This window comes from Excalfactoria chinensis, chromosome Z (genome assembly GCF_039878825.1).
Source record: "Excalfactoria chinensis isolate bCotChi1 chromosome Z, bCotChi1.hap2, whole genome shotgun sequence".
Lineage (NCBI taxonomy): Eukaryota > Metazoa > Chordata > Aves > Galliformes > Phasianidae > Excalfactoria > Excalfactoria chinensis.
In genome coordinates, this window is record NC_092857.1 from 6,674,240 (window position 1) to 6,687,837 (window position 13,598).

General features: G+C 41.9%; 1 protein-coding gene across 14 annotated transcripts in view; it reads left to right on the forward strand.

The window, feature by feature from the left end:
* CELF4 (CUGBP Elav-like family member 4) overlaps positions 1–13,598 on the forward strand; it is a 716,695-nt gene that overhangs the window by 666,152 nt on the left and 36,945 nt on the right. For 9 of the 14 annotated variants that reach the window (XR_011905957.1, XR_011905956.1, XM_072358990.1 and 6 more), the window contains exon 11: positions 3,087–3,230. Coding sequence is in view for 12 of the 14 variants with exons in the window: in XM_072358990.1 (XP_072215091.1) it covers positions 3,087–3,230 (144 nt within the window). In the remaining 2 variants the exon portion in view is untranslated. The remainder of the gene's footprint in view (positions 1–3,086; positions 3,231–13,598) is intronic. The other 5 variants (XM_072358997.1, XM_072358994.1, XM_072358995.1 and 2 more) reach the window with 1 other exon arrangement.

Consider the following 13,598-nt stretch of genomic DNA (forward strand, 5'->3'; position numbering starts at 1 on the left):
GTAAAGAATTTTAGTATTGTATTCAGCCTTGAACTGCCAACTGTACCAATCTTCAGTAATCCATTAACTCAGTCCAAAATGAGACCTTTCTCTTGGCAGTAAAGTTTTCACTAAGATTTTGCCATACCAACAGTAATCTTGTCCCAATAATCCTGATCCCTTTAGAACTTGCATATGTGTACCAAGAATTAACGTAGCTCTTCACAGCATTCTGAGTTTAACAATTCATGCATTCAGTCTCTCAAAAATAAATACATCTAAATAAAGGGTTGGCCATATGCATAATTATGTTGTAGACTGACAGAATTAACTTGACTCAGGAATAAGGAAAAAACAAGGTAGAGAGAGCTTGTTTTGTGAATTCTTTACCAAGGAGTCTAACTGCGATAGGTAACTTACGGATGGATGGATTTAACAAGAAATTAGTTGTTAAATTCTAATGGCAGAATTTTCATATGTGAGGATGATAAAACAAATCAAACTACCCCAGGTTGTTTCTCAGTAGCAGGTGGAGTTTTCAGCACTGAGAATTAGCAAAAATCCTCTGTAGCTGGGAATGGAGTAAGTTTGGCCTTGAATGTTTGAGTCAGTATGGGAAGCCACAGCATGGATTTCAAAGCCACACTTCAAAACGGAGCTGGGCTTTGGTCTCTGCTTTTTCACATCCTTCCTGGCTTTTTTCTCTTGGTGTCCAAGCACTGTTATGCAAAGCTGATTTTAAGATGAGCTAAGTGTTGTTCTCTCCTTGAGCCCAGCATCCAAGCCTGGTGTGGATGAAGTTGTGTGCCTTCTGATCCGCCTTATGCCTTAGTAGGTATTTCTCAGCGCAGGCAGGCAGAATCTCTACTCATGCACAACACATCCAAGACCCCAGGAAATACAGCTGGCATTTTTGAAAGAATTTGCCAGTTTTACAGAGCAAACTGCTGGCTCTGGTGATGTCAGTGGGAATTTTGCCACTAATTGCAGTAAAGCCAAGATTTTACCCATTCCATAATAATGCAGATCTCAAATCCCACAGCAGAAGCGCTCTGGGGCACATTCAGATGAAGAAATGAAATTTTCCCTACTATTCTGGACCATGGTCCTCTCCTGGGCAGCATTTTCTCAGCTCTAACAGACACCTAAGGGTGTTGGTGTTTGTTTAACATTTTCAGAGTGTTTCATATCCAGCTCATTCTGCCAGTAACTGCACTGTATGTAACTGAACTGCAGAAAGGACTGAAGAAAGGACAGTCGCTCAGTGGGGAGACGGAGGAAGAGGCAGACAGGAGCTGATGGGAAGAATGAAAAGTTTGGCATGAAATAGGGGAGCCTGAGTGTGGGCCACTGAGTTTCAAAAGTAAATTAGTTAAGCGGTTGACTGGGTGCCTAATTGGTTAATTATGCCACTGTACCAGTATCCCCCCCGCTTGGAAGAAACTCGGTCACCATCCCCATGACCTCTAGGAAATGCACAAGATGCAAAGGATCAGCTGTTCCTTCGTGACAGTCCTTTTAGCAAATTAGTGGGGAAAATTGTGCTTAGCAAATATTCATTAGGGCTTCATTTTCCATTAATCCAAAAGGAAATGTGGAGAGCCTGTGACTTCAATCATGCTGAGGCCCAGGAATTTTAATGAGCTTTAAATGGGCATCTGTCAGAATCCTGACTTCGCCGTACTTCTCCTGCCAGCCGGGGGGATGAATAATGGCTAATAAAAGGTGGGAGCATCTAGGCGAACTCCTCTCTCTAACAGGAAAGGCAAAGTTGTAATTTGCTGTGTTATGACACCATAATTATGCCCCAGTGAAGAAAACAAGAGTATTAAAAAACCTTTTCCTTCCCCACACTGTGCCCCAGATCTAAATGGGGGAAAGAAGGCTTGGTGAGGTCACAAAGATGTAAGCACAGGGGCTGGGTGGAAGGAAGGCATTCTATTTCTCTCTGTCCTCCTACCCTCAAGGATCATGCATTAATACCCCTTCATCTGATGAGCAAACCAGAGCTGGAGTTACCTGTGGAGGTCAGTGTAGAGCTGGGCAGCAGCTGGAAATACCCCTGGAAATAATCTCCACCACCCCCCTCCTGCCTTGATTTTGGTGCACTGTGTCGCACACTACGTGCGCTGATACAAGTCAGATTCTAAGCCAGAGACAGGTTCTCTTCTACCCCAAAACGCAATCCCAACTGAAAATTTTCCATGGTTCAACATTAACAAAAATGCATATTCCACTGAAAGACTTCTTCTCCAGATATTTGTTACAGTACTACAGTACTGAGGAGAAAAAAGAAAAGAAAGAAAGAAAAAGGGCAATTCCTGTCCTGAAGTATAGGATTTTGGATTTGTCATCTCTCTTGAGGAACCCTGTGGAATGATACTAAACTGTTTAGGTTATGGGGAGTCTTTGGACTGAGTCATACTGTGGGGACTGAATGCAAAGTTCTACAAAGCAAAACAAGTCCATGGGTTTCTGTATTCCTTTCTACAGTCTTCAACAGTGAACCAGAGAGGTAATGAAACATTTGGGTGCAGACCCAGAGAAGTACAGGTTAGGGGGTGGTCACCCAAAACTCTACAGATTAAATGAGGAGCCAAGAACTACGTGTATTGTTCTTCTTGTTCTTTTCCTCTGCTTTATTTTTCCATGGCCACATGTGCTGCTGCATTCCTCTGATTATGTGTTTTATCTTGGTGTTTGTGCTAAGGTTAGCATAGACATATGGCGACTTCCTGAGATCCTAGTCTTCTGCTTTCTTTGTTCCTCTGAAAGTGTCTTGAAGACCAACCTGGGAGAATAAGGAAGGGTCATTATGAGATGTCACATTGCTAGGCATGGAGTTTTCCAAAGAGGATGAAGTGGTAACGATAAAAAGATGAGCCAGGAAAACTCAGAAAGCACAACCCATACCCACTGTTTCCCAGGTGAGGAAAGTCAGACACACTGAGGAGCCCTTTCTTCATGCACCCCTACATGCAGGCTGGGCTCTGCAGACTCACAGTTATACCTCACCAGTCAGAGAGAGGAGACACCAAAGTATCCCACCATGTGCTTTCTTATATCCCACTTAACTCTATTCATGGATCTTATTTTTCTCTTGACAGGACCAGAGGGCTGTAACCTGTTTATCTACCATCTGCCCCAGGAGTTTGGGGATGCTGAGCTGATGCAGATGTTCCTGCCTTTCGGTAATGTCATCTCCTCGAAAGTGTTTGTGGATCGGGCGACAAACCAAAGTAAATGCTTTGGTGGGTAAAGATAACAAAACAATTAGATTCATCCAGGAAAGGGCTTTCTCTGAATACTTTACCTTTCAAACTGCTTTCTTTCTGCTTAAGCTTTTATGATTTCTCTTGATTTATTCCTGTCAATACTTTCCCCCTTCCCTCTTTCTCTCCTAATTGTCTCATGCTCAGAATTGTATGCGCTGCTTAGAGGTGAAGGTTTGGCATCTCACCAGCAGCTGGGTGCTGCAGTTGCTGGTGGTGGGGTGGAAAATATCTTGCCTTGTAAGGGGAGGTGAGGAGGGTGCAGAAGAGACTAAAGCACCTGCAGCAAAATGGAGGAGGTCAGAGGGTTAGGTGAAATGCTGATGGGGTCAGCAGTGGGAGCATGTGGCAGAAGGGGAATTTCTGTATCCAAGGCAAAGCAGAAACAGGTCATGAAGTCAAAGAGAAGACAGAGCTTGAGGGGCAGCTCTCCAGCAGGTGTGATGCATTAAACTGCAAAGGGACAAAGGCTGAACAACCTTAGTTGAATGCCTGTAGGGATGGCTGCTCACTGAAATGCCAGCAACCATGCTCTGAACCCACCAGACCTGAGCCAGCGCTACAGCACATACAAACAGCCTGAGATCACCCTGTGCCTCAGCTGGGTTTGAATAAATACTCTGCTCACACAGCTCTGGGCATACGGCTGGCTCAGCTCCACCAGCTGGAGCATGAGTGGAACACAGCCTCAGATGTATTTGGTCCGCCAGACAGGGACACCCCAGTCTGTACCCACAAGGGTGGATCAGCCTGCCAAAAGCTGTGTGGTCACATGCGTTTCATTGAGATTTCGCTGTTTGCAAAAGTGTTGCTATGGAAGGTCCTTTCAGGCAGTGCAGCAGCAGGGGGACCCTGCCACCCTGCCATGTGGCACTGTCCCACTGGTGGGCTCTGGATCTCTCTCATCCTCATGTTCACCAATGGGATGTGAAATTTCATGTTCTGTGCCACCCAGTACTCCTTGCAAACCTTCCCTGAGAATTACAGTGGGACAAACTATTGCTTTTCTGTTCCTTTTACCCACAGCTGATCTGGACTCTGTTTCTCAGGCAAACTTCCAGAGTTAAGACTTGTTGGAATTTCATTTGAATTTAAAGCCACTTTCAGTCTCCACACCGTGCTTTCTTTCCATGCTACTTTCCCCAGCCCCTTCCCAGACAGCCCAACTCCCAAAACTCCTACCTCATTCCTTGCTATGGTGCATGACAGACAGTACTTCCAAGAATTTTCTGCATCTTCTCTGTGCACAGTTCCTCTTTGCCATCTATAGAGGGTCAGTCCAAGTTGATCTTTGATTCTAGAAGTCTTTTTTCCCTGGTGTGAGAGGACACAGCAATTCCCTTCAATGGTAGTCATCATGGGATTTCTGTATTCTCAAACACTGGGAGAATGAAGAAAAAGAAATATTTTGGTTAGAAGAAGCAGTTGGGAAGCTCAAATGAGAAATTATGAATTATCCATATTCGCTCCTGAGCCCACCTTCTTTATGGAGTTTTAACCATATAAAAGCTCATAACAAAATGAGCAGACTAGCACAGCTCTAGTGACATTGAAAGCTAGGGCTGCAAGGATATCAACAGGTTAGAAACAGACCTTTGGCACTGAAATTGCTATTCCTATCATAAATAAAATTTAGGAGAATACTGTGACTGGCTCCTCTCATAACTGGCAAGGGAAAGGCAAAACTAAATGGAGATGCAAGGTGAGAAACAGATTCACCACATCCTCTTTTATCTCAAAAGCTCCTGGCTGCAAGGCTTCATGAGGATAACAACACATACCTAGCTTGTGGGGCAGGGTTATGGCACTGGATTTATTACCACTTCCAAGATACTCTGAGGCTGTGGATGAGTAGAGATTGGGGCATCTTAGCACAGTTTTTTCTTCAGCATGAGTCTTACTGGAAGAACCCAAGCCATAACTTGTTTAATGCAGTAACATCCAGTGCTAATGTTAGGATGTTCAAGCTTGAAAGCAGTAAGGTGCACTTTGGATGTATAGACTCCAGACCAAGTAAAAAGTGGAATCAGAGATTGCTAGTAGATTTTAGTCATCTTTTATTAACTTCTGAGGCACAAACATCCAAGTTCGGTGAGTTTCGCAACCCAGGTGTCAAGATCCAGTTTTCTCTTACTTTTGCTATTTATTTTTTTAGTAAGGATACTGACTAACAGCCATGTGCATACACTTCCAGAAGGACAGAAATGGCAGTACAAGTAGCCAATTATCACAAGGATGTCACTTTGCTCTTCAAAACCTCCCACCCTGCTGACCTTCAAGTTTAGAGCGACATAAAACTGCGGAGGGTATTAGAGATGGTCAGACCTTTCATTTGTCTTGCTGTGTCCACTGAAGTTGATGCTGGTTTTATTGTTCTGAAATCCTACCTTTTTAAAAAAGGAGAAATTACTTTTTCCCAAAATGACAAAAAAAAAAAAAAAAAAAAAAAGGATTTTTATCAACTTTGAACATAAGAAAACTCTTTCCTTTTTCTGCTTAAGCATTTCCCAAAACTCAACATGTAAAAAACATAGCATTTGCATTCTGTTTTACTTTTTTTAACAAGCCAGAGCTCTCCAACTGGTAGCCTGGGGGGACAATGCTGTCTGGCCCCAGAAAGATATTCCACCATTATATGACCTTTTAAAATGTATCTGCTATGCAGATCCCAAGTAAATTGCTCTAACAGAGTCTAGCCCCAGGTTGTAGAGAAATTGTCAAGAAGTCCTGCTTTTGAGAAACTTAAAAAAATTCCATGGAGAAAAATCTTATTATTATTTTTTTTTTTTCCCCTATGGAAAGAGAAAACTCTTCATTTTCTGTTCTTCCGTCAGTGCTGAACTACTAGTAAGTAGCCAGTGAGTCAGGAGAGCACCATCTCAAAAAGGGACTTTTATTCCTTCCTTCTTGTCTCTGAACCTGCACTCCCTCTGCACTCTCAGCACAAAGATGGAAGCATTAACATTATTTTGGCCACTGCTGGCAGGATAGTGTAGGGGAAGACATGGAAGAAAATGAGACCAGTTACAAACCTTTCCCCCAGTTTCCCAGAATCCAACACCCTGCAGAGACCCATTAAAACCTGTGTGCACTGAAAAAAAAAACACCACCCTGGTCATAGAGCTTTTAACTTTCTGAGTTCAGAGGCAAACATGGTGGAATTTAGACTATGGCAAGCACTGATTTCATGCAAAAAATGTGAAAGTAGTTGAAATATGTCTGTTGTTTACCATAGCAGGTCTGCTTGCTGCAGTGTATGAGATTGCCTGAGAAACAAACCTGACTTCTCACTGAAAAGCAGTCATTTAAAAAGGGAGGCTTCTTTGCCTAAGACTTTCCTCTTGCTGCTTGCATCCAGCCTGGACCCAGATCCTCCCTTTTCTCCTCCAGTCTTTCAGATCTCTGGCTCTTACTTTCCCCTCTATCCTGATGCAGCTGAAATGTGTCTAAATACACACATGCTCCTCCCTCGCACTCATCACCACCCTCTCTATCCCCATGGCCTAAGCCTTCATCACACTGACCATATTAGCATCTCCTTGGGATTCCCCTCAGGCACTGCCTCATCCACCCTCTTGTATTCAAAACTATTGATTTCACTTTCACAGCCCTTCACTGTTCTGTCCTTCTCTCTCCTCTCCCGCCAGCTTTTCACTCAATGCCCAGCTGATATTTTTAGCCACTTTACACACACTTATTTTACCATCACTAGCCCATTCTATTCTTTACAAGTGAAATGGCAGGGCCACCATAGGAGTTGTTGTCTGACTTAATTTACACTTAATTTACCTTGCTTTCTGGACAGCAGCTCCCAGTCTCACAGTAGACTGATCTGGGTTGTCTTGTACAGGAACATAATATGCCTGACCAACAACTTCTGCAGGACCCTGGGGCTCTATTTTGTGTCTGTATAAGGCAGAGACTTCCCACTGCATGTGTGTAAGTTCTTCCGTATGTAAATACGTAAATGTCAGAGGACATGCAATATAATACAATGTGCTGACCACAGTGGTTCTATTAAAAGCTTCCCTTTCAGACATCTAGATGATTGAATTGTGAGTGGTTTGTGCATAAGGCAAAAAGGAAAACTCCGGTAATATGATGCAATTAAAGCTATTAAAGTTAGTGTGAGAAGAGTCACTCTTCATGCTGCCCATCCAAAGTTAACTCTCCCTCTGTGGTAAACACTCAGAATTTCAGGAGCAGTGTTGTTATATAGAGTATACTTCAATAAGGTATTTGGAGACATTAAACTAGTGAAAGGCAGAGACAACCCGGTTCTAGGAAAATGTTTTAACAGAGAAGAGAAGGCAAAGGATAGATTTGGGCAATATTAATTAGTAAGACATGACAGAAATGAGAAAAACGAGGAAGTGGATGGAGCAGCAGAGGCCAAATGATTACCCCGAGGTGTCACAGAAGATATAGATAAATTAAAGCCAAAGGAATTGTTACACTGGTGCACTTGGAAATTCATTCCTCTGGTTACTTCTTCTTGAGAGCAGTGAGCACCTGACGCTCAGTCTCTTTGCATTCCATCAAGCAGCAGACGCTGTCAGCGTAATTCTGCTCCACATACCCTGTAATACCCACAGTGTGCAGCCCCTCACTCCGTGCCTATGCCACATGCCCTCTGGTGTGGCAGCTTCAATTTCTCCCCAGAAACCACTGACTCCAGAAGGCTGAGCATAATCTCCTTCATGCCCATGGGATACCGTGGTTTCTCTCCTTCAATTCAGTGTGATCTGACACCACAGGTGTGAACAACCACATCCACTGGATGCTTTTCATTTTTTCTGCCCATTCCAGAATATTCACATGATCTTGGGATGCCCCAGCTTTTTTTGAAAGTCCCCATTTAAATGTAGCAAGGGGCTTTCTAGCTTTGTCTTCAAACTCAAATGGCTGCACAGAACCATGGATTTATTTGGCCTAAAGAAAAACTTCATTTGACTCTTAGTATAATATGGATGTCAAGTTTAATTCCAGATTCCTGCCAAGATTTCCAACCAGATGTTTCTGACAGGCCCACCAATTTGAAAATACATCCAGTCTTCCTTGAAGATACCAAAAGAGATAAGGAAACACTACTTAACAAGGGTCATAGTAGCTAATAACACTGTTAAATATTTCTATTTTCTGATCAATCTGTTCTAGCTAATAACACCCACCGTCAAATATAGCGAGAACAGCAGTGAGGGAGGGAGTGAAACTCAGAAGAAGGACTGAGAGATAGAGCTTTTGTCATGTTATTAAAAGTCTGTTGTGGCAGTTCAGGATGTTAGTATGATGGCAGAAGGCAGGGTGGGAGAAGCAGGGCAGCCAGCAGGTCATAATACAGACACTGGAATCTGAAACAGAAGGAGCAGAAACATCAGGAGTCTGGGGCATCAGGAAAGCTATGCAGGGCTCTGGGATTTAGGGGCAGTGCAAATCAGGTCTAAAGCAACATTGGCAGCACTCCATAAGACATGGAATGGTACCAGCAGACCCTGAGGTCCATTGGTAAAGTATTGCTAAGCACCTGCTTACAATGTACCTCCAACATACGCTGCCAAAGCTGGTGGTTTCACACTTAAACAAGCAAACAAATAAATAAATAGGCAAATGGGTCATCCAGGGAAATGAATGTGTTCAGAGGTAAGGTGATGTAATGGTACGAAATTCCAGTCCTGTGTTCCTGTCCCATCTGGGCAATCATTGGTTAACTGATCTGTGTGCCTTGGTGTTACCATCGTGTATCAGGACACTGATTCTTCTGCAGAGGGGTCCGAGTTACATGGATGAGTAGAGTTATTTATCAGCTGTAAGGATTTTTGTTGTGGGATTTTTTTGTGTTTTTCTTTTTTTTTCCTCTGCTTCTTCCTTTGGTAAATTACCTTTCTCAGCAGATACAGGAATTATTAGAAGTTCTGCTTGTCTCTGTTACCAGCACTATCTTTAAATTATTATTTTTTTCCCTTTAGCCTGATTTCAGACTTCCTAAGAAAAATCTCTACACTTGACTTTCTGTTAGGAGCCCTTGGAATTAGTCTTTGTCTTCTGCTTTGCATGAGCACTAGCAATGAATTTTGACCAAAGCTGTAGACCAAAGCTCAGTGTGTTGTGAAAGAAATCACTAAGTTGACTACTTAAGTTGAGACAATATGGAGATGATTTATGAAATGCAGTAGGCACGTCTGACCCCTGGGATGTGTCGGTTCAGGTCAGCACTGGTTTGTTCAGTCTTCTCCACTCTGAAGAATGTGGTACAGACAGGCAGAGAAGGAGACACTCATCAGCAGAACAATATCGAAGGGGTGCTTAGGGCTTCCAGAGGAAGGGTGGAAGAAAATACAACTGTATTTGCTAGCTGCTCTCTATTACAATCCAAAGCACCTGGGATCTGACACTTCAGTTCCAAAGAGTAAGGAAGGGACATTTCTCCAGCTGATAAGGAAAGGGTTGTGTGAATAAGGAAGAGAAGGATATGTTCATCAAACTCACTGCACAGCACTTCCAGCCACTGCAGTTGGTTGGGGGAGGCTTTAGGGGGAGGAGGAGGAGCGGGAGAAGTATTAGGGCTGTGAGCCACTATTCATTTACAAACTATAATTAATTTGATGTTTAGATTAATTTCTGATGCACTCTCAAAGGTGCACTGAAAGCATTTTTCCTTTATTATAATGTTGATTGCTTATTGGGGAGATAAATCTAACTGTCAGTTATGCACTGACTTACCAAAACTTTCAGACCAAGCAAGCATGTATGCATAAGGAACAGCTGTTTGCAGCTCTCCAGTTAAAGGGACAGCTCTGTCTTTTCCCAGTAACTCACATTAAAGGAAATCTATACATTGTACACAGGGATTTCTGCTTTCTTTTGTTGCTTAACAATTTATTAGACAAGAATATGCTAGCAGAATTTATCTTCTATTTATCCTATTTATCCGTCTGTCAGTGTGTCTATTATATCCATCTATCCACCCAGGTGATAGATACTGTCCATCCAGAATATTTCTAGAAGCTATGTATGTGTTTGTACATACCTACACATATACACTCACAATCATTTAAAACATTTTCACTAGTGTTGTAATTAGATGGAGAAACTAATTACTGCAGGGTCTTTGTGGCTACTCATTTAATGAACTTCAGAGGAGGAATGGCCATTTATGTGACTAATGGAAATGACCGATGGTAAGAGCTAACACCAGAAGAAAGAAAAGAGGAAAAAGAAAAGGGAAAAAAAAAAAAAAAAAAAAAAAAAGGAGTTTAGAAAGGGATTAAAAACTTTATGTTCTGGGCTTCGACTCAAACTTCAGCCCAAACCTTCAGCTTTTGGAACAGAAAAAGAACTTGATGGAGTTGTCACTTGTGACTGCACAGCATACGTACTAGAGTTTAGATAGATGGACACTAATTATATGCAGTGGTCCCACCAGTGCTTCAAGGACATAAGTTTCAAATGCTAACACACCCATGTGTAGAAATGCCAGGGAGTATCTGTAGTGCTACTTTCATTAGGTCCACAAGTTTCTGTTCAGAAGTAAGAAACAGTGAATCAGGCAGCCCCGTTTCTGAATTCAAGGGGATTGATCTGCTGAACGTGAATTTTCCATAGCCTGCTCTTGTGAGATTGGAAAACTACAAGAGCATTTAGGCTATCCATTACATCTCTTTTCATTTTTGTTTGGCCAAGATCTCTCATTCAAGGCAAATTCAACCCGTAGAATGAATGCTTCTGCATCAACCCATCCAACCATCCAACCATTCCCACATATATCTCTTCAACTTCTTTATATCTGTCTGTCCTTTCTCATTCACTGCACAGGACTGCTCTTCAGCTTTCTGAAGTCTGTCAGCTAACTCGTTACTGAGCAGCTGTTCAATAGATATTCACAGTTCTGTGCTTGGCCCCAGGCCTTCCTTCATGCACAATACTCAAACCCTGCAATGAATATGAATTTATTATTATTTCCTCATCTGTTTTCCTAAGGCCCTTCCCAATAGAGCATTTGAGAGGTTCATGGGGCTGAGTAACAGCATTTTCACAGTGATCATGTCATCCTCATTTCACCAAGGGGATGGTGTGACATAGAAAGATATTCAAAACTATTTATTAATCTTGGATGCCTCAGCTGAGATGCCAAGAGCATGATAGGTCTGTCTGTTGTCTCAAAATACTTAACACAATGCAGGGTATGCTGTGTTTATGCAGGTACAGACACATGGTCTTTACACCAGCCAAATCTCAAGTCACAAATCAACAGAGCACTAAGCAGAGAGCAACACACATTAAAGCTTCATCTGCACCACTAAACCAAAGAGACCCTGCATATCAGTTCATGCTCTGTGCCATGTCTGCCGGTATCTTTTTAATGTTTGCCTGCCTTTGGCTCTAGTTTGGCCAGAACATTCTGGGCATGGCTCACGGTTGTCTAGGTACAGAAAAGACCACCCCTCTCTTTGGAGCAAAGAGAGTATAGACATAAAGATAAAGCCAGGATGTGCCATTTGCACTCAAATTCTGTGTATTTTATTTACTAGTAACATACTGTAGCCTTGAAGGAATTTTTGGAGCCTTAAGGAACTTTGTGATCTTATTTGCCCAGTATAACAGGAACATCATGGAAAGCATAGGTATCAAGTCCATTTCTCCAAGGCAGCATTTGGTTGTGCAACCACACCAAGAAACCATCTTTTCCATGCCTTATTTACCGTCTGTATTCCAACACTAGCAATATTAAGTTTGATCCATTGCCATCTTCCTCACCCTGTTATTCATTATCCACAGTAATTAAAACAAGTATGCAATGAAAAATACAAAAATATGTGGCTAGAAGCAAAGCCTTATTGCATATACAAAGCAATACAAAATTAAAGTTTTATAGATAATATCAATTCTTGCATTTTTAACTCCTGAGTGATTCATTTTGCAATCTTATCATTGTTTTAATGTACTGGTGCATGCAGTATCTTCCTTTTTCAAATAAGTGAACCAAAACCAATGCATGAGATGAGATGAACATCTTCAGATAATATGCAATGACATCTTCAAAGGCTGTCTTCAGAAAAACAAGTTGCAGATCCCCATAAAATAGTTAATCTTCTTCAACAAACCCAGCTTCAGTCCCAATTTTGAATCCCCAAACAAATTCAATCTCAACCCCACTCTCAGTATGTTCCATATTACATATGTATAAGGACGTAAGTATATGTCTTATACATATTTATTTATAAATATTTCTCTTAATGGTCAGTTTGTCTGCAGATTATAGAAAAACAATGAAAACAACTGAACTAGAGTTGCTTGAGCGCAGCTTGAAAATGACTGTATCAAATGTGCCTGAGCAAATCTGAGTAAATGATAAAATGCCTGTTTTTAGCTTGCAGCTGAATTTTGTAAAGGAGTTAGTAAAATCCAGATGGAACAAGATATTCTGATTAGAATCAGATAAAGTCTATGGTCAAAATACTCTTGTGTTAAACCCCATCAAGAGAGGTTCCTATTAAATCCTTTCTACTTCCATTATCTAAAGGATGGGTGTATAAGCATTGAAAATATGAGTGTATAGTGGAGAATAAGACTTTATAAGCCTTTAGGGTATATCCATCGTACCTTGTGAAGGTCACTAGGATTATTAATCATAAATTGTGGAAATTGCTGTTTCTCCCTATTTATAGACTCACAGAGCCTTTCACGGACCTCAGGAGTCCAACCTTCTGCCCAAAGCAAGGTCAGCTATGGAATTGGACCTCAGGGTTGCTCAGGGATTTATCCACTTAGGTCCTGAAAACCCCCAAGGATGGAGATGCATTTTGTCAACCTGCTCCAACATTTGATAACCTTCATGGTGAAAAAAGCTTTTCTTTATATCCAGCCTGGACTTCTCTTGTTTCAGTTTCTTCCCCTTGTGTCTCATCCCCCACCATGTACCACAATGAGGAAAGCATTTTGTTTGCCTCAGAGGGCAAGTGTTCAGCCCATGGTCATCCTTATGGATGTATGCTGAACTCACTCCATGTTGTTACCGTCTCTCCTACACTGAGATTGGATGCCCAAAATAGCTGTAGTATCCAGATATGGTCAAGTGCTGAGCGGTGAAGAATAATCACTTCCCTCATTGACCGACCATGCTCCTTGTTAATAGAGCTCAAAATGCTGCTGTCCTTTGTACACCACTGCCAAGATTCTCTAGAGATGTAACCTGTTTAAGACACAGGGCCTGAGACTTTTTCCACCATCCTCACATGCTATGTTAACAGGTATATTTACTGTTATAAAACAGAAGAGGCCTTTGTAACATTTAAGTTCAGATACTGCCTGGCTACTTCACAGGCAATCGGCTTTCTCCATTTTTGGAAT